Source organism: Stenella coeruleoalba, assembly GCF_951394435.1.
Source record: "Stenella coeruleoalba genome assembly, chromosome: 1".
Lineage (NCBI taxonomy): Eukaryota > Metazoa > Chordata > Mammalia > Artiodactyla > Delphinidae > Stenella > Stenella coeruleoalba.
In genome coordinates this window covers 115,788,795-115,812,700 of record NC_137169.1, presented here as the reverse complement: position 1 = coordinate 115,812,700, position 23,906 = coordinate 115,788,795, and the positions used below count along the sequence as shown (strand labels likewise).

At 42.2% G+C, this 23,906-nt stretch overlaps 1 protein-coding gene across 1 annotated transcript; it reads left to right on the top strand.

Annotated features, from left to right (window-relative positions):
- The first annotated feature begins 233 nt into the window (after nucleotides 1-233).
- On the top strand, nucleotides 234-22,232 carry CD48 (CD48 molecule). The gene is made up of 4 exons (XM_079935189.1): nucleotides 234-374; nucleotides 15,781-16,074; nucleotides 18,453-18,710; nucleotides 21,395-22,232. Exons 1-4 carry the CDS (start codon nucleotides 293-295, stop codon nucleotides 21,487-21,489), a joined length of 729 nt encoding a protein of 242 aa, XP_079791315.1. The 5' UTR covers nucleotides 234-292; the 3' UTR covers nucleotides 21,490-22,232.
- The last annotated feature ends 1,674 nt before the right edge of the window (nucleotides 22,233-23,906 follow it).

Genomic DNA, 23,906 nt, shown 5'->3' with positions numbered 1-23,906 from the left:
CTTTTCTGAGCACTGACACCTCTGAAAACAAGTAGAAGCTATGGATCCTCTCACCAGAAAAAAAACTAACACACATTCAAACAAAATGGTTCGTTCCTGTTGTGCTCGCATTAAAAAAAAATTAAAAAAAAGCAATGGGACTTCCTGTTTCTGGTGCCTAGGCCCCACCCACGAGTTGCTGAATGAAGAGAAGAGCTCAGTGCTATTTTTCTCTAACCTTAAGACACGAATTCAAGAGAGCCCTTTGGTTCTGGCCTGTCTCTAGAGTTCCTGGGAAGTTCTGGAGAGTAGCATGTGCTCCAGAAGGTGGGAACTGCGTCTGGCTCTGCAACTTCTACTGCTGCCTCATTTGTTCTTGGCAACCAGCATACAAGGTAATTTCCACAAATTGTCTGCCTCTAATTGTGCGCTGAAAGCCCTGTCAGACGGAAAAGGGAATATGGGGTGTGGCTCAACCTGGAAGTGGAGTAGGGGCTCCAGGCAGCAGGTATTTTCATCCTAGTAACAGGGCTGTGGTGAGTTGGGGAGCCTTCCTTAGCCTGGAGAATCAGACTCCATCTATTTCCCCAAGGGGATGTGACAAAATTAGGACCTTGGTGAGATGAGAAAGTAGGCCCCTCATATTTAGTGCTGTGGTTTGTCCTCTGTAAAATCTCCTTGCATTGTGAATAACAGGAAGCTACTCTGATAGCTGCCACATTTTATGCTCAGGTGTGTTGTGCCCCTTGAGGCATTCTTTGAGACCTTTGTCTATGCAGGGAATTGTGTCATGAGCAAAGGTAAATGATGTTGTCATTGTCCCAGAGAGAGATCAAAACTGTGGGAAAGGAAACTTGCCTAGGGTCTCTGAGTGAGAGTCTGAGCAGAGGACTCAGTACCAGAGGAACCCCCAAACATCTGATTAAGAGTTCAGGTTCATTCTTCTGCCATGGGTTTGTTCTGGTCCCCTCCTGTGCTAACTTTCCTTTCCCTGTTACAGCTGCCCAGCCCTCCAGTACCTGTCTGAGAATTGAGAGCTAAGCTATTGTCTTTCTCACTATTCCTCCTAATAAATACTCAGGTCTTTTTCATTTAAGGGGCTTTAATGCTCACCACAACGGAAAAAAATGAGTAAAAGTGAATGTTCGTATGGGAAACAAATATAACATCATAGAATTATGACAGTATGTAACTTTTAGGGAGATGAGATAGCAATGCTTGAAGGAAACCCTGTTGGCCACTCATGCAAGGCCTCTCAGGGTGGTAATACATTGGATCTGGTTTATGACAAGTTTAGGAGAGGAAGAAATTTTTCTCTACCCTTCTAGATTCTTCTGACTGGTCTAAGAATTAAATTGACATGAGACATATTAACAAGAGAAAATCAGAGTTTAATATTGCATACATGGGAGAAACCCAGAAAACCTGAATAACTTGCCATAATGGCTGAAGCCCTCACTTTAAATACCATCCTCAGCTAAAGACAAGAGGATGTTAGGGGTGGCAGTTCTGGGAGGTTATCAGGAAAAGCACAGTAAACAAGGGTAAGGTTGTTAGGCAGACTTAAGTTAATGCCTTCTCCGTTGATAAGAGTCTCTAGAGACTTGGTCTCCCTCTCTGTCCTCTTCCGGTACAGAGAGGGAGACACTCTTACAAATGAAAATTTCCCTTACAAATATAAATGTTTCTTACAAAAGGGTAACTCCTACATGATTTTCAGAATGTTTCTCTTTCTTTAGAAAATAACCAGCTTAAAACAATTAATATGCCAAAGAAACATATATTAGGGTGGCAAATTCTGCTCCTTTAGGCTGTGTAAGCCTAGATACATGATATATTCAGGGTACTCATGGCTGTGTGGGCTCCATGGGACTGAGTTTACTCATAGGGCACTGATATGACCTTGGGAGTGGGGGCTGGCATGAATTATTCATCCAATTGTTGGGAAAGATAGAGATGCCAAGAGAACTGGAATATTTCAGGACTTTTCTAGACTTAGGTCAATGTGTCTAAATCTTTTTATGCCTCGATTATGCCTACAGATGGTCCTTTTAACCCCAATTTATGACTCCCTCACCCCATAACCACATTTCATCTAAATTTAACTTTGCTGTTTGCCTTGAAGGAGGTTCTGTCTCTCTTACCTCTAGGTCTATACAAATGCCTTTCCTCCTGCCTAAAATTTCCTTCACTCTCTTCTCTTCAGCTCCTCCCTTAGCATTCCATTTTCATGTGACTTCCTCCTGGAAACCTCAGACTCCAAGTTATGGTTGGTGAACTGCTTGACTGTCTGTTTCCTTGAGCCCCGTGAGGACAGGGACCTTGTCCAGTGCTGAACATGGCACAGTGCCTAGAACATGGCATGGGCTCAATAAATAATTGTTAATCCTATGAATGAATGACATCAAAGAACTTCCTTTCAGGTTATCTGTCCAGATCTTCCTAGGGGTATAGTAATTCTCTCCTCCCCAGTAAGGGATGCTCTTGTGAAGAAATTTAAGAAGTAATTTTAAATCTTCTCCTTAATTCCTCCTCAGACTTGAGTTTCTCAGCTCTCTGACCTCAGGGCCCCCTCATCACTAGTAGGCATCTTCCCTGTCTCCCTTCAGTACAACAGAGTGTGGTGGAAACAGCTTGAACTGGGAATCAGAAGATCTATGTTCTGAGTTCCATGCCATGGGACTTTCTATAAATTGTGAAAGCTTCCTGAGCCTCAATTTTCTCCACTCTGTTATGGATATAACAATATGCTCACCATTTTTTCAAGGGGTTATTGTTAAGATCAAAAGAAATAAAGAATGTGAAATTGCTCTGTGATTGTGACCACATACAATTTGAGGTAGATAAGAGCTGAGAAGAACATAAGGAAACTCTAAAGCCCCGCACTCTCTCCTGAGCCACAGACCTGAATTTCTAACTGCTTTTTAAACATCTCCAGACTCTCCAAACACATTTCCAAAATCTAACTCTCCATCTTTGTTCCAGCTATCTACTGCTGCATAACAAGCCACCACAACACTGGGACTTCCTCACCTTCCAGTTAGTCATTGCAATCTGGCCGATTAAACTCATTAGACTTCCCATCTCAGGAAATGGAACTCTCTCTGTTCATCTTGTCCCCCATGACACACATCTGGAGTCTTGATATCTATTGACAAATTACTTCCTTGAAAGGTTTGTACAGGTTTGTTAAATAGTTGATCTCATTAGAGAGCTCCAGGTAACTCTATATCAATATCTTTAAAACTCACCTCTTTCAGTTCTTCAAAGTTTTACTAGAAATCACATGACTTGTTTTTAGAGTAATCAGAATTTCCCCTTTAGGACCTCTTTCTCCTTCCTGGGTAGACACTTTTTCTATGAAATTACAACTTCCTTTGATCTGAATTCCCCCCACCCCATTTTAGTTTTTCTTCTCTACAGACAAGAAACATGGGTAAGCACAGGAAAGATCTGCTTCATTTTCTGTTATAAACTACAGGAAAACACAGTTACTTTATCCTAAGCATCCACACACATAACCAACTACTTCTTCTCGATAGAATTAAATCAAAATAGTACTTTTCTTAAGGTAGTTTTCTACTTCTAAAACATGGAATTGTTAGGAAGGCAAATCAAGATTTTTTTCAATTTACTTTAAAATTTGAAAAAATACATAAATATATTATATATAAGAAAACTATAAGTGAATCTATCTTTCTGAATTTATTAGACAATCCTCTGTAACAGACTAAACCACCACCTTGTTATCCCAAATTATATAATGGCTGTACATTAATTTTTGCAATCTATATTAGTAATATTAATGCATCTTTCTTCAACTTGTGATTGGATTAAAGAATCCTTCCAGAAGACTAGAATATTTTTTTCCCTTTTTTTATGGTTAATCAAGCATTCTTTCTACTGTTTCTATCTTTAGGTTCATGTTGCTTTTTAAGCCCACACTTTCATTAGATATTTCATAGCAAAACTCACTTTTCTTTTATTAAATTAATTTTTATTTTATATTGGAGTGTAGTAGATTTACAATATTGTGTTAGTTTTATACGTAAACATATATTCATTCTTTTTCAGATTCTTTTCCCCAAACTCACTTTTCCATTGCTATTCTAAAGCATTAGTCTCAGCCCATGAGAGGCTGCTGGGTTTATATTTCAAGGTTTCCCTTAGCTGCTTTTTATTGATTTCTTGATACTGAAACCATGAATGCTCTACTCAACACTTTTTTTTTAATATCTTTATTGGAGTATAATTGCTTTACAATGGTATGTTAGTTTCTGCTTTATAGCAAAGTGAATCAGTTATACATATACATATGTTCCCATATGTCTTCCCTCTTGCATCTCCCTCCTCCCCACCCTCCCTATCCCACCCCTCTAGGTGGTCACAAACCACCTACCTGATCTCCCTGTGTTATGCGGCTACTTCCCACTAGCTATCTATTTTACGTTTATATATCTATTATACATGTATATATGTCCATGCCACTCTCTCACTTTGTCACAGCTTACCCTTCCCCCTCCCCATATCCTCAAGTCCATTCTCTAGTAGGTCTGTGTCTTTATTCCTGTCTTACCCCTAGGTTCTTCATGACACTTTTTTTTCTTCTTAGATTCCATATATATGTGTTAGCATATGGTATTTGTTTTTCTCTTTCTGACTTACTTCACTCTGTATGACAGACTCTAGTTCCAACCACTTCACTACAAATAACTTAATTTTGTTTCTTTTTATGGCTGAGTAATATTCCATTGTATATATGTGCCACATCTTTTTTTTTTTTTTAACATCTTTATTGGGGTATAATCGCTTTACAATGGTGTGTTAGTTTCTGCTTTGTAACAAAGTGAATCAGTTATACATATACATATGTTCCCATATGTCTTCCCTCTTGCATCTTCCTCCCTCCCACCCTCCCTATCTCACCCCTCCAGGCGGTCACAAAGCACCGAGCCAATATCCCTGTGCCATGCGGCTGCTTCCCACTAGCTATCTACCTTACTACGTTTGTTAGTGTGTATATGTCCATGACTCTCTCTCGCCCTGTCACAGCTCACCCTTCCCCCCCCATATCCTCAAGTCCGTTCTCCAGTAGGTCTGCGTCTTTATTCCTGTCTTACCCCTAGGTTTTTCATAACATTTTTTTTCTTAAATTCCATATATATGTGTTAGCTTACGGTATTTGTCTTTTTCTTTCTGACTTACTTCACTCTGTATGACAGACTCTAGGTCTATCCACCTCATTACAAATAGCTCAATTTCGTTTCTTTTTATGGCTGAGTAATATTCCATTGTATATATGTGCCACATCTTCTTTATCCATTCATCTGATGATGGGCACTTAGGTTGTTTCCATCTCTGGGCTATTGTAAATAGAGCTGCAATGAACATTTTGGTACATGACTCTTTTTGAATTATGGTTTTCTCAGGGTATATGCCCAGTAGTGGGATTGCTGGGTCATATGGTAGTTCTATTTGTAGTTTTTTAAGGAACCTCCATACTGTTCTCCACAGTGGCTGAACCAATTCACATTCCCACCAGCAGTGCAAGAGTGTTCCCTATTCTCCACACCCTTTCCAGCATTTATTGTTTCTAGATTTTTTGATGATGGCCATTCTGACTGGTGTGAGATGATATCTCATTGTAGTTTTGATTTGCATTTCTCTAATGATTAATGATGTTGAGCATTCTTTCATGTGTTTGTTGGCAGTCTGTATATCTTCTTTGGAGAAATGTCTATTTAGGTCTTCTGCCCATTTTTGGATTGGGTTGTTTGTTTTTTTGTTATTGAGCTGCATGAGCAGCTTGTAAATTTTGGAGATTAACCCTTTGTCAGTTGCTTCATTTACAAACATTTTCTCCCATTCTGAGGGGTGTCTTTTCGTCTTGTTTATGGTTTCCTTTGCTGTGCAAAAGTTTTGAAGTTTCATTACATCCCATTAGTTTATTTTTGTTTTTATTTCCATTTCTCTAGGAGGTGGGTGAGAAAGGATCTTGCTGTGATTTATGTCACAGAGTGTTCTGCCTCTCTTTTCCTCTAAGAGTTTGATAGTTTCTGGCCTTACATTTAGGTCTTTAATCCATTTTGAGCTTATTTTTGTGTATGGTGTTAGGGAATGATCTAATCTCATACTTTTACATGTACTTGTCCAGTTTTCCCAGCACCACTTATTGAAGAGGCTGTCCTTTCTCCACTGTACATTCCTGCCACCTTTATCAAAGATAAGGTGTCCATATGTGTGTGGGTTTATCTTTGGGCTTTCTATCCTGTTCCATTGATCTATCTTTCTGTTTTTGTGCCAGTACCATACTGTCTTGATTACTGTAGCTTTGTAGTATAGTCTGAAGTCAGGGAGCCTGATTCCTCCAGCTCCTTTTTTCGTTCTCAAGATTGCTTTGGCTATTCGGGGTCTTTTGTGTTTCCATACAAATTGTGAAATTTTTTGTTCTAGTTCTGTGAAAAATGCCAGTGGTAGTTTGATAGGGATTGCATTGAATCTATAGATTGCTTTGGGTAGTAGAGTCATTTTCACAATGTTGATTCTTCCAATCCAAGAACATGGTATATCTCTCCACCTATTGGTATCATCTTTAATTTCTTTCATCAGTTTCTTATCATTTTCTGCATACAGGTCTTTTGTCTCCTTAGGTAGGTTTATTCCTAGATATTTTATTCTTTTTGTTGCAATGGTAATGGGAGTGTTTTCTTGATTTCACTTCAGATTTTTCATCATTAGTATATAGGAATGCCAGAGATTTCTGTGCATTAATTTTGTACCCTGCTACTTTACCAAATTCATTGATTAGCTCTAGTAGTTTTCTAGTAGCATCTTTAGGATTCTCTATGTATAGTATCATGTCATCTGCAAACAGTGACAGCTTTACTTCATCTTTTCCGATTTGGATTCCTTTTATTTCCTTTTCTTCTCTTATTGCTGTGGCTAAAACTTTCAAAACTATGTTGAATAAAAGTGGTGAGAGTGGGCAACCTTGTCTTGTTCCTGATCTTAGTGGAAATGCTTTCAGTTTTTCACCATTGAGGATGATGTTTGCTGTTGGCTTGTCATATATGGCCTTTATTATGTTGAGGAAAGTTCCCTCTATGTCTACTTCCTGCAGGGTTTTTATCATAAATGGGTGTTGAAGCTTTCTCTGCATCTGTTGAGATGATCATATGGTTTTTCTCCTTCAATTTGTTAATATGGTGTATCACATTGATTGATTTGCGTATATTGAAGAATCCTTGCATTCCTGGAATAAACCCCACTTGATCAAGATGTATGATCCTTTTAATGTGCTGTTGGATTCTGTTTGCTAGTATTTTGTTGAGGATTTTTGCATCTATGTTCATCAGTGATATTGGCCTGTAGTTTTCTTTCTTTGTGACATCCTTGTCTGGTTTTGGTATCAAGGTGATGGTGGCCTCGTAGAAGGAATTTGGGAGTGTTCCTCCCTCTGCTATATTTTGGAAGAATTTGAGAAGGATAGGTGTTAGCTCTTCTCTAAATGTTTGATAGAATTCGCCTGTGAAGCCATCTGGTCCTGGGCTTTTGCTTGTTGGAAGATTTTTAATCAGAGTTTCAATTTCAGTGCTTGTGATTGGTCTGTTCATATTTTCTATTTCTTCCTGATTCAGTCTTGGCAGGTTGTGCATTTCTAAGAATTTGTCCATTTCTTCCAGATTGTCCATTTTATTGGCATAGAGTTGCTTGTAGTAATCTCTTATGATCTTTTTTATCTCTGCAGTGTCAGTTGTTACTTCTCCTTTTTCATTTCTAATTCTATTGATTTGAGTCTTCTCCCTTTTTTTCTTGATGAGTCTGGCTAATGGTTTATCAATTTTGTTTATCCTTTCAAAGAACCAGCTTTTAGTTTTATTGATCTTTGCTATCGTTTCCTTCATTTCTTTTTCATTTATTTCTGATCTGATTTTTATGATTTCTTTCCTTCTGCTAACTTAGGGGTTTTTTTGTTCTTCTTTCTCTAATTGCTTTAGGTGCAAGGTTAGGTTGTTTATTCGAGATGTTTCCTGTTTCTTAAGGTAGGATTGTATTGCTATAAACTTCCCTCTTAGAACTACTTTTGCTGCATCCCATAGATTTTGAGTCGTCGTGTCTCCATTGTCATTTGTTTCTAGGTATTTTTTGATTTCCTCTTTGATTTCTTCAGTGATCACTTTGTTATTAAGTAGTGTATTGTTTAGCCTCCGTGTGTTTGTATGTTTTACAGATCTTTTCCTGTAATTGATATCTAGTCTCAAAGCGTTGTGGTCAGAAAAGATACTTGATACAATTTCAATTTTCTTAAATTTACCAAGGCTTGATTTGTGACCCAAGATATGATCTATCCTGGAGAGTGTTCCATGAGCACTTGAGAAAAATGTGTATTCTGTTGTTTTTGGATGGAATGTCCTATAAAATTCAATTAAGTCCATCGTGTTTAATGTATCATTTAAAGCTTGTGTTTCCTTATTTAGTTTCATTTTGGATGATCTGTCCATTGGTGAAAGAGGGATGTTAAAGTCCCCTACTATGAATGTGTTACTGTTGATTTCCCCTTTTATGGCTGTTAGTATTTGCCTTATGTATTGAGGTGCTCCTATGTTGGGTGCATAAATATTTATAATTGTTATATCTTCTTGGATTGATCCCTTGATCATTATGTAGTGTCCTTCTTTGTCTCTTCTAATAGTCTTTATTTGAAAGTCTATTTTGTCTGATATGAGAATTGCTACTCCAGCTTTCATTTGGTTTCCATTTGCATGGAATATCTTTTTCCATCCCCTCAGGTTCAGCCTGTATGTGTCCCTAGGTCTGAAGTGGGTCTCTTGTAGACAGCCTATATATTAGTCTTGTTCTTGTATCCATTCAGCCAGTCTGCGTCTTTTGGTGGGAGGATTTAATCCATTTACATTTAAGGTAATTATGGATATGTATGTTCCCATTCCCATTTTCTTAACTGTTTTAGGTTCGTTATTGTAGGTCTTTTCCTTCTTTTTTGTTTCTTGCCTAGAGAAGTTCCTTTAGCATTTGTTGTAAAGCTGGTTTGGTGGTGCTGAACTCTCTCAGCTTTTGCTTGTCTGTAAAGGTTTTAATTTCTCCATAAAATCTGAATGAGATCCTTGCTGGGTAGAGTAATCTTGGTTGCTAGGTTTTCTCCTTCAACACTTTCAATATGTCCTGCCACTCCCTTCTGGCTTGCAGAGTTTCTGCTGAAAGATCAGCTGTTAACCTTATGGGGATTCCCTTGTGTGTTATTTGTTGTTTTTCCCTTGCTGCTTTTAATATGCTTTCTTTGTATTTAATTTTTGACAGTTTGATTAATATGTGTCTTGGCATGTTTCTTCTTGGATTTATCCCATATGGGACTCTCTGTGCTTCCTGGACTTGATTAACTCTTTCCTTTCCCATATTAGGGAAGTTTTCAACTATAATCTCTTCAAATATTTTCTCAGTCCCTTTCTTTTTCTCTTCTTCTTCTGGAACCCCTATAATTCGAATGTTGGTGCGTTTAATGTTGTCCCAGAGGTCTCTGAGACTGTCCTCAGGTCCTTTCATTCTTTTTTCTTTATTCTGCTCTGCAGTAGTTATTTCCACTATTTTATCTTCCAGGTCACTTATCAGTTCTTCTGCCTCAGTTATTCTGCTATTGATCCCATCTAGAGTATTTTTCATTTCATTTATTGTGTTGTTCATCATTGTTTGTTTCATCTTTAGTTCTTCTAGGTCCTTGTTAACTTTCTTGTATTTTCTTCATTCTATTTCCAAGATTTTGGATCATCTTTACTATCATTATTCTGAATTCTTTTTCAGGTAGACTGCCTATTTCCTCTTCATTTGTTAGGTCTGGTGGGTTTTTATCTTGCTCCTTCATCTGCTGTGTGTTTTTCTGTCTTTTCATTTTGCTTATCTTACTGTGTTTGGGGTCTCCTTTTTGCAGGCTGAAGGTTTGTAGTTCCTGTTGTTTTTAGTGTCTGTCCCCAGTGGCTAAGGTTGGTTCAGTGGGTTGTGTAGGCTTCCTGATGGAGGGTACTAGTGCCTGTGTTCTGGTGGATGAGGCTGGATCTTGTCTTTCTGGTGGGCAGGTCCACGTTTGGTGTGTGTTTTGGGGTGTCTGTAGACTTATTATGATTTGGGGCAGCCTGTCTGCTATTGGGTGGGGTTGTGTTCCTGTCTTGCTAGGTGTTTGGCATAGGATGTCCAGCACTGTAGCTTGCTGGTCGTTGAGTGAAGCTGGGTGCTGGCGTTGAGATGGAGATCTCTGGGAGATTTTCGCCGTTTGATACTATGTGCAGCTGGGAGGCCTCTTGTGGACCAGTGTCCTGAAGTTGCCTCTCCCACCTCAGAGGCACAGCACTAACTCCTGGCTGCAGCACCAAGAGCCTTTCATCCACACGGCTCCTTAATTTGGGATGATTCGTTGTCTATTCATGTATTCCACAGATGCAGGGTACATCAAGTTGATTGTGGAGCTTTAATCCGCTGCTTCTGAGGCTGCTGAGAGAGATTTCCCTTTCTCTTCTTTGTTCTCACAGCTCCCAGGGGCTCAGTTTTGGATTTGGCCCCGCCTGTGCATGTAGGTCGCCGGAGGGCGTCTGTTCTTTGCTCAGACAGGACGGGGTTAAAGGAGCCGCTGATTCGGAAGCTCTGGCTCACTCAGGCCGGGAGGTAGGGAGGGTCACGGAGTGCGGGGCAGGCCTGCGGCGGCAGAGGTCAGCGTGACGTTGCAGCAGCCTGAGGCGTGCTGTGCGCTCTCCCGGGGGAGCTGTCCCTGGATCCCGGGACCCTGGCAGTGGCGGGCTGCACAGGCTCCCCGGAAGGGGGGTGTGGATAGTGACCTGTGCTCGCACACAGGCGTCTTGATGGCGGCAGCAGCAGCCTTAGCGTCTCATGCCCGTCTCTGGGGTCCGCGCTTTTAGCCGCAGCTCGCGCCCGTCTCTGGAGCTCCTTTAAGCAGCGCTCTTAATCCCCTCTCCTCGCGCACCAGGAAACAAAGAGGCAGGAAAAAGTCTCTTGCCTCTTCGGCAGGTGCAGACTTTTCCCCGGACTCCCTCCCGGCTAGCCGTGGTGCACTATCCCCTTCAGGCTGTGTTCACGCTGCCAACCCCAGTCCTCTCCCTGGGATCCGACCGAAGCCCGAGCCTCAGCTCCCAGCCCCGCCCGCCCCGGCGGTGAGCAGACAAGCCTCTCGGGGTGGTGAGCGCTGGTTGGCACCGATCCTCTATGCGGGAATCTCTCCGCTTTGCCCTCCGCACCCCTGTTGCTGCGCTCTCCTCCGCGGCTCCGAAGCTCCCCGTCTCCGCCACCCGCAGTCTCCGCCCGCAAAGGGGCTCCTAGTGTGTGGAAACATTTCCTCCTTCACAGCTCCCTCCCACTGGTGCAGGTCCCGTCCCTATTCTTTTGTCTCTGTTTTTTCTTTTGTCCTACCCAGGTACGTGGGGAGTGTCTTGTCTTTTGGGACGTCTGAGGTCTTCTGCCAGCGATCAGTGGGTGTTCTATAGGAGCAGTTCCACGTGTAGATGTATTTCTGATGTATGTGTGGGGAGGAAGGTGATCTCCGCATCCTATTCTTCCGCCCATCTTCTCTTGTCTCCTCAACACTCTTTTATGTTGTTTCTTTTGAGAGTTTCTGGGCAGCTTTTCCATTGCTCCTCTGCTGTCTATGTCATAATTGTCATCTTTTATTCCTTTATTCAGGACCCAACCATAAGACAGGGCTGCTTCACTGGCCCAGTTTGGGCACAGTATGATACTTAAGAAACACAGTTCATTGGTCATAAGTAATTAAATAGTAACTCAAATTTCTACTTGAAGTCTCTCAAAGGATGTTAAAGGGAATCCAATTTATAAGTTATAGTGATACTTCCTATCATATCCTCTCCTGTCCTCTTCAGTCTTCTCAAACCATCCCATTCATCTGCTGCCCAGAGATTCTCACTCCTTTGAGCCTTAGTACTATAGCACCCCTATTTCCTAAACCAACCTGAGTGGCCCCTGTTTTTCTTCTCCTTTCCTCTCTGCCTTTTCAGTCCAAACCAATCTTAAGAAGTAAGAAAAAAAAAAAAAAAAAAAAAAAAAAAAGCTAAGGGAGAGTAAAAGTAAGAAAAATGTGACTAGTAGGAGGTCATGAGGAGACAACTGGGAACACTTATGTATGCATTTTTGTCCCTGCCATTCATTCATTCATTCTTTCATTCTATACTAAACAACAAATGTGAGCCAAATATTGTGGGGATTGAGTAAGACATGGTCTTTGCCTTTGAGAAGCTCACAATCTTAGTGACTATGTGTCTGTTATAGTTTCTCCCTCCCCCTTACACTGTAGTTTGAAGTTTTTTTGAGCATGTTGGGGATACCCTGGACAAACAAGATCTCAGTGTTATAAAGCAGACTCCATTCTCACAAGAAGAAATGATGTGTATTATACCTGGGTCTGGATCATGACTTGAGTCTATATGCTCCATTCTTCATTCCTCATTGTGTTCATCTTCATTCCTCCTTCCCCAAGGGAGCTTCAGGTAAGTTTTCTGGTCCTACCCTGGTGCTGGGGCCTCTTTCTTATCATCACATGTCCTAGCCAAAGACCTGGTTCTGTTTTTCTTTTGTGCATGCTGATGTCTTTTACTTTTAGACCTAGCCTACAAGTGAAAGCTTCTTCAGGAGCTGCTACAGGTTTTTGGATTTTTGGCCCCTACTTCAACATTCTTCACTGTTCCAGATTCACACATAGGCATTCATTCCTTAAAAATATATCATTAGTCTAGTCCTTATTTTACCACTGTTTTGGTACAATAAAGTAAGTTCAGCAGGCAGTTGTTAAACATCTCAGTACTTAATGCATAGTACTAGATGTTATGGATACAAAATTAATGTAGGTAATAATAATAAAACAATACATGACATTTATTGAATACTTACTAATCTTCCAAGTATTAGTCTAAGTACTTTATGTGTATTGATTATTTGTATTAATTTAATTGTATTCTAAGCATTTATTTGTGTAACTCTGGGTCAGGGTTCTTTAGAGTAAAAAGAACCAATGGGATATATATAAATATATAGAAAGAGATTTATTATGAGGCCCATGCAGTTATGGAAGTATAACCCATATTATGTACTTCTTTGGAGAAGTCCCATGATCTGCCACCTGCAAGATGGAGGCCAGGAAAGCTACAGGTGTAGTTCCAGTACAAATCCACAGGCCTTAGAATATATAGACTCATGATTTGAGTCTATATGTTCTGTGTTCTTCATTCTCAGTGGACTCATCTTCATTCATCCTTCCACAGAGAGTCTTCAGGGGAGCCAATGGTCTAATTCCTAGTTCAAGTCCTAAGGTCCAAGGACCAGGAGCACTGATGTCCAAGGGTAGGAGAAGATGGATATCCCAGCTCAAAGTAGAAAGCAAATTTGCCTTTTTTTCCTGCCTTTTTGTCCTATTCTGGCCCTCAGTAGATTGGATGATGCTCACACACATTGGTAAGGGTGATCTTCTTACTCCGTCTACTGATTCAAATGCTAATCTCTTCCAGAAAAACCCTTATAGATGATCCAGAAATAGTGTTTTACCAGCTGTCTGGGCATCCTTTAACTCAGTAAACTTGACACATGAACTTCACCTTCACAAACTCTGTAAGATAAATACTAAAACAAATGCAGAGATGTTAGGTAAAATGCTCAAGGTTATACAGCTAATAAGTGGGCCAGGATTTGCATAATCTAATTCCAGAACCCATGATCTTTTTTTTTTCTTTTCTTTCTTTATTTAGTTTTGGCTGTATTGGGTCTTTGTTGCTTCACGCAGGCTTTCTCTAGTTGTGGCGAGCTGGGGCTACTCTTTGTTGCAGTGTACAGGCTTCTCATTTCAGTGGCTTCTCTTGTTGTGGAGCACGGGCTCTAGGCACGTGGGCTTCAGTAGTTGTGGCACGCAGGCTCAGTAGTTGTGGCTCATGGGCTCTAGAGCACAGGCTCCGTAGTTGCGGCTCATGGGCTTAGTTGTTCCACGGCATGTGGGATCTTCCTGGACCAGGGCTCGAACCCCTGCATTGACAGGCAGATTCCTAACCATTGCACCACCAGGGAAGTCCCCAGAGCCCATGATCTTAACCATCATACTACAATGGAAAATGAGTTAAACTCATAAGACTCATTTTTTGTCCTTAGGAAGCATGTGATCTGGTGATAAAGGCAAGTAATAGATATTAAATGGATCACTTTAATATGATATGAGTTCTAAGATATAGACATGCACAGGATATTGTAGCTTTCCGTCCTCCTTCCTTCACCACCTATGTGTAATGATTCAAAAAAAGCCATCCTGGTGGCTGGCTGTGACTTCTTACTGAGAAATAAAGCGGTTAATTGTGGCTTGTGCTATCTTCCTAAGCATATGTCTGAGACTTGTTGGAGAGTCTACCAAGGATGACCTAGGCCAGCAGTTCTTAACCAGAATGAAGGCAGGAAGATTTTTTCCTCCCAGGGGGCATTTGGCATTGTCTGGAGATATTTTTGATGGTCACAACTGGAATGATGCTACTGGCATCTAGTGGGCAGAGGCCAGGGAGGCTGCTAGATATCATACAATGCACAAGGACAGCCCTTCACAACAAGGAATTCTCTGGTCCAAAAAGTCAATAATGCCAAGGTTGAAAAACACTGACCTAGGCTGTCAGAGATTATAAAGTACGGAATGGATCAATCAGAAACACTCTGGAAATAAATGCCTGTGTGTGTTTGTGAACGCGCCAGGCAAAAATTAAATGCTCCATAACTGGTTGTTGAATGGATAGATGGATGGTTGGAAGGATTAGTGACTAGGAACTTGAAAGACCTGGGGACACAGGCGTTTTGAATCTTTATTGAAAAGAATGTTTTCGGGAACGATAGACATGTGGAAAGTAAATAGGTATAGACACGATGTTAAACAATATGAAGTTTTTTGTGACAGTATATGAGGTAAGAGCGATATAGATCATATTTCTTCTTTCCTCTACCATTAGCTTTTTTCTACTGCTCTTTCTCAGCCTATACATTTACACTTAGTTTTCCTCCCTCCACAGAGAGAGTTAGCAGACCTTCCTTCATCTTATGTCTTCTGGCTATCACCTTTTCTTTCTCCTTGCATTCAAGAAACCAGGGTTTTTAGAACTGAGGCTTATACAATTTGGAGTGCCCTCATGAGAAAGAGAACAGAACTGTAAATACAAATAGGAACAAAAATGAATGTAGTTAGGATGAGAAAAGAAAGCCCAGTGTATCACAAGTTTTTTTAAAAGCTGACAAATACAAAAATCACGAAAGCCAGAAAAATAGCACAATATTTTTATTAATAAAATGCGTTCACTCTCCTATAATACTTTGCCACTGACTAACTCTGGTTCCCTTTCCTTTCTAACCTTGTTTCTCCTTCACTTCTTACCTACTGCTGGAGAACTAAATTGAAACACAAGGAACACAAGCACAGAGAGGAGACGTGACTCGTCATCATTTTCTTTGAAAATGTCCTATTAGGAGAGTAAGGGAGAGAGCAAGGGCTGGCTCAGTGTCCTTTTTCTTTATCCTCTAGGGCAGAATTAGACGGATTATGAGCACATCTCCTGTTCTCATGCCCACTTCTCAAGCTCTGACTATCATTGAGTTCCTGATCAGGGGTCAGGCCCTCTGATAAAGATCATACTCACTGCTCCCAAGCAAAAGGCTCTTCCTTCTTCTTTGTTCCACCAGCCCAGGCCAAAGCCTGGGCCACTGGGCAGCTCTACCTTTTTTAAAATGGGTCTCACTCACTCTGCCTCTCATTGACAGATTATTCAAAATATGCCATCTCCGGCAGCAACGTGAGTCTGTCAATCTCCAGTTTGCCGACGAAAAACAAATCACTCACCTGGCTTTATACTACTGACCAGAAGATTGTAGAATGTGATCCCGTTCAGCTTAAATACTTCAATACTAAATTTAAGGACAGGGTCATGCTTGATTGTCAAAGTGGCACACTGCACATCTATAACGTCCAGAAGGAGGACAGCAGCACTTACCTCCTGAGGGTGCTGAAGGACTCTGGGTACGAGGACGAATGGAAGATCCCACTGGAGGTGCTTGGTGAGTTAGGGGAACCAAAGGGCAAGTCCCCACTCCAGAGCCCTGGACAGACCACTGGGAGGGGACTCTCCCTGGGAGGGGGAGGGAAAAACCTCAGGATAGGCTTAATTCATTTCTCCTGGAGCCAGTTCCACTTGGAAGTGAGGCTGGGCCAGCCAGACTCGAAGTAGATTACTCTGGGACATTTAAAACCTCTTCTGACATTAAGGAGTCTAAGATTTGAAGATAAAGAAAACAGTAAGGATGGTTTCCTCTCTATTCTCTTCATGCTCTCCTGTGATCAACCCAAATCAGTTCTGAGCTCTTCTTAATAACATAACTGAACAAAGACTTCATCAAACATAAGGAAAAAGATAGAAGAGATAAAGGATTGGGCAAGAGCCATTCAAGAGTGTTTTTACCTTACTGAATGGGTGGGAAAAAAATTTCCACTCCTAGTGCCAGCCTAACGAGTATAAGTGAAGTAAGGGCTAGAACATTATACTTGGAGTTAGACAGACCTGGGTTTAAAACCCTGGTCAGTAACTTACTAGTTGTGTGAACTTGGAGAAAGATCTTGCCATCTCTGCCCCATTAGGTAAGATTCTGTTGATGGCAAGCGATGGAGACCAATTTGATGTACCTTTAGCAAAAAAGAATTTCTTAAAAAAAAGAAAACTAGGACTATTTAAAGCAATGCAAGGAGTTTAGAAGAGTCAAGAAGGGCTGAAGGGAAGGAAGAATGGTCTAAGAGGCTAAAATCCCCTTCTCACTCACTTCCTCCATGTCATACGGCCTGAAAGTTCAAGACGTACTGGGAACAGGAAAGATTCAAAGGCTCTTACAGTGGTTTTAAAAGAAATCCCAAATTTGTATCATTTACCAAATTCTGTGGTAAATACTCCCACCACAGCCACCTCCAAACTGCTAATGGTTTCACAACCAGCTTGCAAAATTTCTGAATATCTTAAAATCCACAAGCTGGCTTGGCTTTAGCACACTTGCCTAGGGATAAGACCCTGAGGGTGCGATTAGCAGAAGAATTATCCTTCAGTCCAGCCCAGGAATTTCTGACAGCTCAAAGGGGGCATCTTGGAGCCAGTCTGCCCTAGCTCGCTCCGTCCACAATGTGCTCAGGGTTGTGCTGCTCACCATGGGAAATGAGGAAGGTATGCAAGACTTGAGTCCAGACCACAGGAAATGATGGAAGACAGTATGAAGATTGCTCATGTAAAGTATGCAGGAGGAGTCCAGCAATCTGATAGGGTTTCACGGAGGAGATGGATCCAGAGTTCAGGAGGTCAGGTGGCAGAGCCTCCACTGCCCCTCACAGACATATGATCCAGAGGCCAGCACTGATTGGGTCAATTCTCTGCCACATTTTAATCCTATGACATCTGAGCTGTATTGATTCTGTGTTTTACGCTTGACCAGAAGGAAAAGACCCCAGAGGATTTCAGGTAAAGCAGTCCTAGTCAAGGAAGGAGCAGATGATGGGATTACCTCTCAACAAATCTGGCTGCAGGATGACATCAGTGAAGATGCTGTGACCTCCAACATGCATGTAACGCTTACACCCTGCAAAAGCACTTTCTCATGGATGATGGCATTGTATATTACTAACATGAGTCATCCTACATGCAAGAAAGAAGTTCAAGGGATCAATTATCTTGCCTAATGTCACTCTACCAGGACCAAGTCCAGGACCCAGGCTGGTCTCACTGTAAAGCAAGTGTTTTGTCTTTTCTATTGCATAACTGATTCATCCATCCATCCATCCATCCATCCACCTATCCCTTTCATCAGATACTTATAGAATACCTGCTCTGTGGCTGGCACTGAGATACCAAAGTTAACTGACGCAGTGCTGTTCATCACTACTGACTTTTGCTGGGAATTCCATGAGGTTCTTCTCTGTAGTTCTGCCAGCATCCAGGAAAGGTATAGGGTGGTACCCCTTACCCCAGGACTCTTGCTGAATCTGAGCCCAAGAACTCTTGAAGGACTGATAGACCAAGGTGCCAAGTGTGGACCATTGTTAGAGAAGGGGCCCTGAGCAGCTCAGACAGTTGGGATATCAAGTCCAACCCCGCTGATATCTATGCTAAACCTCTGTTGTTCTTTCTGGCCCACAGATTGTCATAACCCCATTTTTGTTTCTGGGTGCATGGCTCCCCCTTCTGGATCCAGCTTAGCTTCACTCCAAGGAGTAGCTCTTTCAGTCTGAAGCCTCCAGAGGTCAAAACTGCTCACTGGCTCCCTCTGCAGGGGCCTCTTCTCCATGACTGCTCCTGCAGCCCTCTGGGGCTCCCTTTGTACTTTGTTGGCGAAACCCTCCCAGCATAAATGCTTCATAAATGCATAAACCCATTGTCTCATCTTAACATATTCATTTTTAGACCCTGTACCAAAGCCTGTCATAGAAGTCAAGAAGACACTGGAAGGGAACAAGTGTAACCTGACCTTGTCCTGTGTGATCCAGGACCAGTCTGTAAACTACACCTGGTATGCAGAGTCCCTTCCAAAAGAGTTCCAGAGCAGTGTGCTTGAAGTGACTCATACACCACAAAACTACTCCAGTTCTTATACCTGCCAAGTCAGCAATCCTGTGAGCAGCCAAAATTACACAGTCAACTTCACTTCACCCTGTGTACTGGGTAAGAGATACTGCCAAGGGAGCTGAGGTGGGCACAGGGTAACTAGTTTTCTCTTGAAGGAAGAAAAGCGTGGAGAACTTATTCAGCCTCCTGGCACAGAAATTAGTGGAGAATCCTAAAGGCATGGAAGACTTGGGTTCTCTAAGGTTTCACTGCCTTGCTGAGAGGGTTCACCGCCTCTCAGCAGCTCACCTCGGCTTTGTGGAGCTCAGGGTCCTCATCTGCAAAGGGCAGTTGGCACAGGGGCTCTGATTTCCCCTTCTCCTGCCGTGCTCTAACAGTGCATCATCCTGGAATCTGAGGCCAGTGTCCTTGCAGGATAATCTGAGATTTCAGGGTGAGCAGGGAGAAAAAGGGCAAGTAGGGGAACAGTCCAGACACTGTTGGGCCGCAACACAGAGGCATTTCTGGTGGGCAGCGAAGGAAAAAAGGGCCAACTGGATGAGCATGAGTGAGAACAAGTGGTGAACAGGAGAACCTGATCCTAAGGTAGAGACTTTCTGTTCTTCCCCAGGTGTATGCTCCTTGATGAAGCTGGAAAAGCAAACTCTGGGTTTCGTGTTTCAGATTTCTCTGTCTCCTGGGAGGATCCACTCATTAGAGCATCACTCCTCGTTCTCTCTCAAGCCTACACAGGTCCCATAGTGGGGTAGCTATGAGTATAGGTTTTGGAGTCAGTTACACCTGGGATTAATCCTGGGACTGTCACTTACTAGCTAAACAAGTTACTTAGCTTCTCCAAATCATGTCCTTCTCTTTTTTTTTCATATTTATTGGAGTATAATTGCTTTATGATGTTGTGTTAGTTTCTACTGTACAACAAAGTGAATCACTGTATGTATACATGTATTCCCATATCCCCTCCTTCTTGAGCCTCCCTCCCACCCTCCGTATCCCACCCCTCTAGGTGGTCACAGAGCACCGAGCTGATCTCCCTGTGCTACGCATCATCTTCCCACTAGCTATCTATTTTACATTTGGTAGTGTATACCTGTCAATGCTACTATCTCACTTCATCCCAGCCTCCCCTTCCCCCACTGTGTCCTCAAGTCCTTTCTCTACGTCTGCATCTCTATTCCTGCCCTGCCAGTAGGTTCATCAGTACCATTTATCTAGATTCCGTATATATGCATTAGCCTAGGGGGTTTGTTTTTCTCTTTCTGACTTACTTCACTCTGTATGAAGTCATGTCCTTCTTAAATAAGACAAAACAATAGTTCTTATCTCATACTGTTATAAGGATTAAATGAGGCAATACAGATAACTACCTAGCACAGTATCTAACAAGTCCTCAATGAATGGTAGTTAACTTAGGCCCAATCCTTTTAATTCTAGAGACACTAGGGATTTGGCAACCACTTAATAAATTCGGATCACCATCTTCAGCATTTCAGGCCCTGTGCTCTCCACAGGCCTGAAATCATATCCCCAAGCCCTGGTGTACAAATCCCTCCAGAATAACTCATACCTGTGGTACCAACATTTACCTGAGATTCCTGTCATACCCAATCATCAGGGATCATGGCCCCTGGAGACATGGCTCTTTCATGGTCTTCTCGGACCCAATCTACTCTGCCCACCTGTGCTGATTTCTTTACCTCTGCTCCCACACATGAGCTATGGAAACTGTATGTTCAGTATTCTTCCCAACTAACTGGTCATGTCTCTTCTAGTCTTTACTGATATGCCCTGCTTTTCTGCCACCATAGACCCAGTATGACACTTTGCTGTCTGACCATAAGACCACCAGTTGGCTGGGTGGTCCTAACACCACCTTTATATCACCACCATATCCTGAGATCCAGAAAAAGGAAGAGAAACAATCCCTGTCCTTTATAGAATGAAAGTGGCTGCTCATTCACAGAGAGGATGAAAGCAATAATACATCTATTTTTTGAAGGGCTAAGCCCATCTTGTCACTTTTTTTTTTTTTTTTTTTTTGTGTTATGTGGACCTCTCACTGTTGTGGCCTCTCCCATTGCGGAGCACAGGCTCTGGGCGCGCAGGCTCAGTGGCCATGGCTCACGCGCCCAGCCGCTCCGCGACATGTGGGATCTTCCCGGACCGGGGCACGAACCCATGTCCCCTGCATTGGCAGGCAGACTCTCAACCACTGCACCACCAGGGAAGTCCCATCTTGTCACTTTTTAGCTATCCAAATTATCCTAGAAAAGTATCCCTAATTTATCAGTATCCTGCCTTCCCCTTCTGTATCTCTTTATTTCCCTTTCTTTTTTTTTTTTCCTACCCCTTTTTTCCTCCTATTTGGTACTGATGGTTAGTAGTGTAGAGAAACAGGGAAGGGAACTAATACTTCCTTCCCTAAAGTTAACGCATAGCATCATATTATCAACTGCACCTGAAGCTCTGCCCTACTTAATTGCTGCCCAGTGTAGGAGAGTGATTCTTTCCCAGGTCCACAGAGGTGCCAAGGTAACCTTCAAGTACAGGACTCAGCTAAGCCAGTGATATTTAAGGGATTTCTGTACTCTTTATACTTTACATCTGGGACTTTGAGCTTTGCTCAATCTGGGAAAAGGATGTCCCAGGCACATTGGGTCTAGATTGAGGGAGGAAACAATTCCCCTGCTCTATAAGCTCTCATGCCAATGTCCAGTACCCCTGCCCCTTCTCAACACATTAATCAAGACACCTAAATGTTTTGTGTTTTCTTGTTCTTTCAGCCCCATCCTCTGGAGTAGCTCGGACTGACACTTGGCTAGTGATCACGGTAACCACTGTTCTTGGTCTCCTATGGATCGGAGATGAACTCTTCTAACTCAAGAGTGGAACCTCAAGAATACAAGAAATGATCCTCGTCAGTAACCAAAATATTAACCAGGACAGAAGTTCTGGTTATATAGGATGAGTGAAAGTATTGAGATGTTTACAAGGATTTTCAAATTAACTTTTTTAAACAACAATAATATTTTATTTTATATCCTCTAGTTGTTTTTTAACATACATATACACATGCATTCTTCCCATCAAAAAATGGGCAAAATGTATTATGAAATGTTTTCTTGTTGGAATAAATATTTGATATGATTGCCAAAGTGGATTCCTAAAGTTGCCCCAAATTTGTCGGACAATGCCTGCTCCATTAGCCTAGACAAACTGGAACATGGAGATACAAAGGGCAACACCTGGGACCACTGCCTCCTGTGTGCCTACGTGGCTGGGAGGTAATTTGTGCTGTCTCTAACTCTCGCTTCCACATCCTTGCCAAACCTCCTGGGGTTCCAGCTCTCAAACTCCTCCCCCACCAAGTTCTGGTCTCCTTCTCAGTGTTTTGCCTGTTCTAGCCTCTGTGAGGAACATACTTATTAGGTTTCCTGGGAATGTGGGGTCAGGCTTACTCCCCCAGAACTGAGTATGCAGCTTATTTTTTTTTTTTTGCCCTGATTTTTTTACATCTTTATTGGAGTATAATTGCTTTACCATGTTGTGTTAGTTTCTGCTGTATAACAAAGTGAATCAGCTCTACGTATACATATATCCCCTCCCTCTTGAGCGTCCCTCCCACCCTCCCTATCCCACCCCTCTAGGTCGTCACAAAGCACCGAGCTGATCTCCCTGTTCTATGCAGCAGCTTCTCTCTAGCTATCTATTTTACACAGGGCAGTGATATCTGCCAGTGCTACACTCTCACTTCATCCCAGCCTCCCCTTCCTCTCCTGTGTCCACAAGTCCATTCTCTATGTCTGAGTCTCTATTTCAGCCCTGCCACTACATTCATCAGTACCATTTTTCTAGATTCCATATATATTGAGTATGCAGCTTTACCACATAAAAAGGGTCCTTCCCAAACATCTTATTGGGAGCTGAGTTTCCTCTCCTCCTCTTTTCACCATTGTCGCTGTATGGGCAGCTCTTCATGTCCTCGTTGTGTCCTGAGATCCAAAAAACCATCAAATCGACTAAATGCTGTCACCAGGGACTTTCATTATAGGAAGGTAAGAGCTACCAGGCCCACCATCGACATAACACCTGGATTTTTTGCCGTATGTTCTCCTCCTCTAAGGTTCTGCATGGGTCTGGAGCTGAGAGGGTCACCAAAAGATGTGCTTCCCTTTCAATGAACTGTTCCACCACAGACCACTTTCTCTTTCCACCAAATCAGCCTTACCTCCCCTTCCCCTCATCACCTCTGTAGCAGAGATAATACTGTGTGTTCAACAAACCCTTTCATTTTCTTTCTGGACTTTGATGGTTAATAATTTTATGTGTCAAACCTTATTCTGGGTGTGTCTCTGAGGGTGTTTCTGGGTGAGGGTAACATTTGAATCAGTACACTGAGTAAAGCAGATTATCCTCTCCAGTGTGGGTGGGCCTTATCCAATCAGTTGAAGGCTTGAAAAGAACAAAAAGGCTTAGGCTCCCACAAGTAGGTGAGAACGCCTCCTAGCTGACTGCCTTCAAGCTGGGACATTTGGTTTTTCCTGCCTTCGGACTTGGACGGGAACTACGCCATCAGCTCTCCTGGGTCTCCAGCTTGCTAACTCAGATCTTGGGACTTGTAAACTTCCCTAATTGCATGAGCCAATTCCTCATAATAAATCTCTTTAAATGTGTGTGTGTAGTGTGCTACTGGTTCTGGTTCTCTGGAAAACCCTGACTAATACATCAGCCAATAGAAAAACTCTTTTTCCCAGCTCCCATTTCATCTAATTGGGCCCTGTACCGGGTTTTAGCCAATAGCATGTGGGTAGAATTGATGTAACAGAAAGTGAGGGACTCAGAATTGGAACCACATAATGCAAGGAGCCTCGGTTCAAGCCGTTGCTTGGAAGCCGGCTGTCTGATCTGCATTGGACATGCGTGACAAGCAAGTTTGTGTTTGTCTGTTACAACAAGATAACCTGGGCTCCCTAAGACACCCTCTCTCTTCTCTCTCAGCCCAGCCTGCAGTCCAATCCCAAACTGACCTCTGATCAGCTTGCATCCTCCAATCAGGCTGTCTAGATCTCTTTTCTGTATGCAGTGTCCTCCCCTCTTCCTTCACTTTATTTTGGGAGAGGAGGAGGTTTTGTTGGGAGAAACACACACACACACACACACACACACACACATACACACACACACACACGGGCATGCATGCACACATACACATGAATGGAATAAAAGAGCATTTCTGGGGAAAGTAGTAAGAGGAAAGAAATGTCACTTTATATCACAAATCAGCATATTCCTGGG

Excerpts from the sequence above, each read along its gene's own strand:
- CD48 (XM_079935189.1), top strand. The coding sequence starts at position 293 with ATGTGCTCCAGAAGGTGGGAACTGCGTCTGGCTCTGCAACTTCTACTG. Across the intron at positions 375-15,780 it reads CTTGGCAACCAGCATACAAG|ATTATTCAAAATATGCCATC; the intron begins GTAATTTCCACA and ends TCTCATTGACAG. Across the intron at positions 18,711-21,394 it reads CACTTCACCCTGTGTACTGG|CCCCATCCTCTGGAGTAGCT; the intron begins GTAAGAGATACT and ends TTGTTCTTTCAG.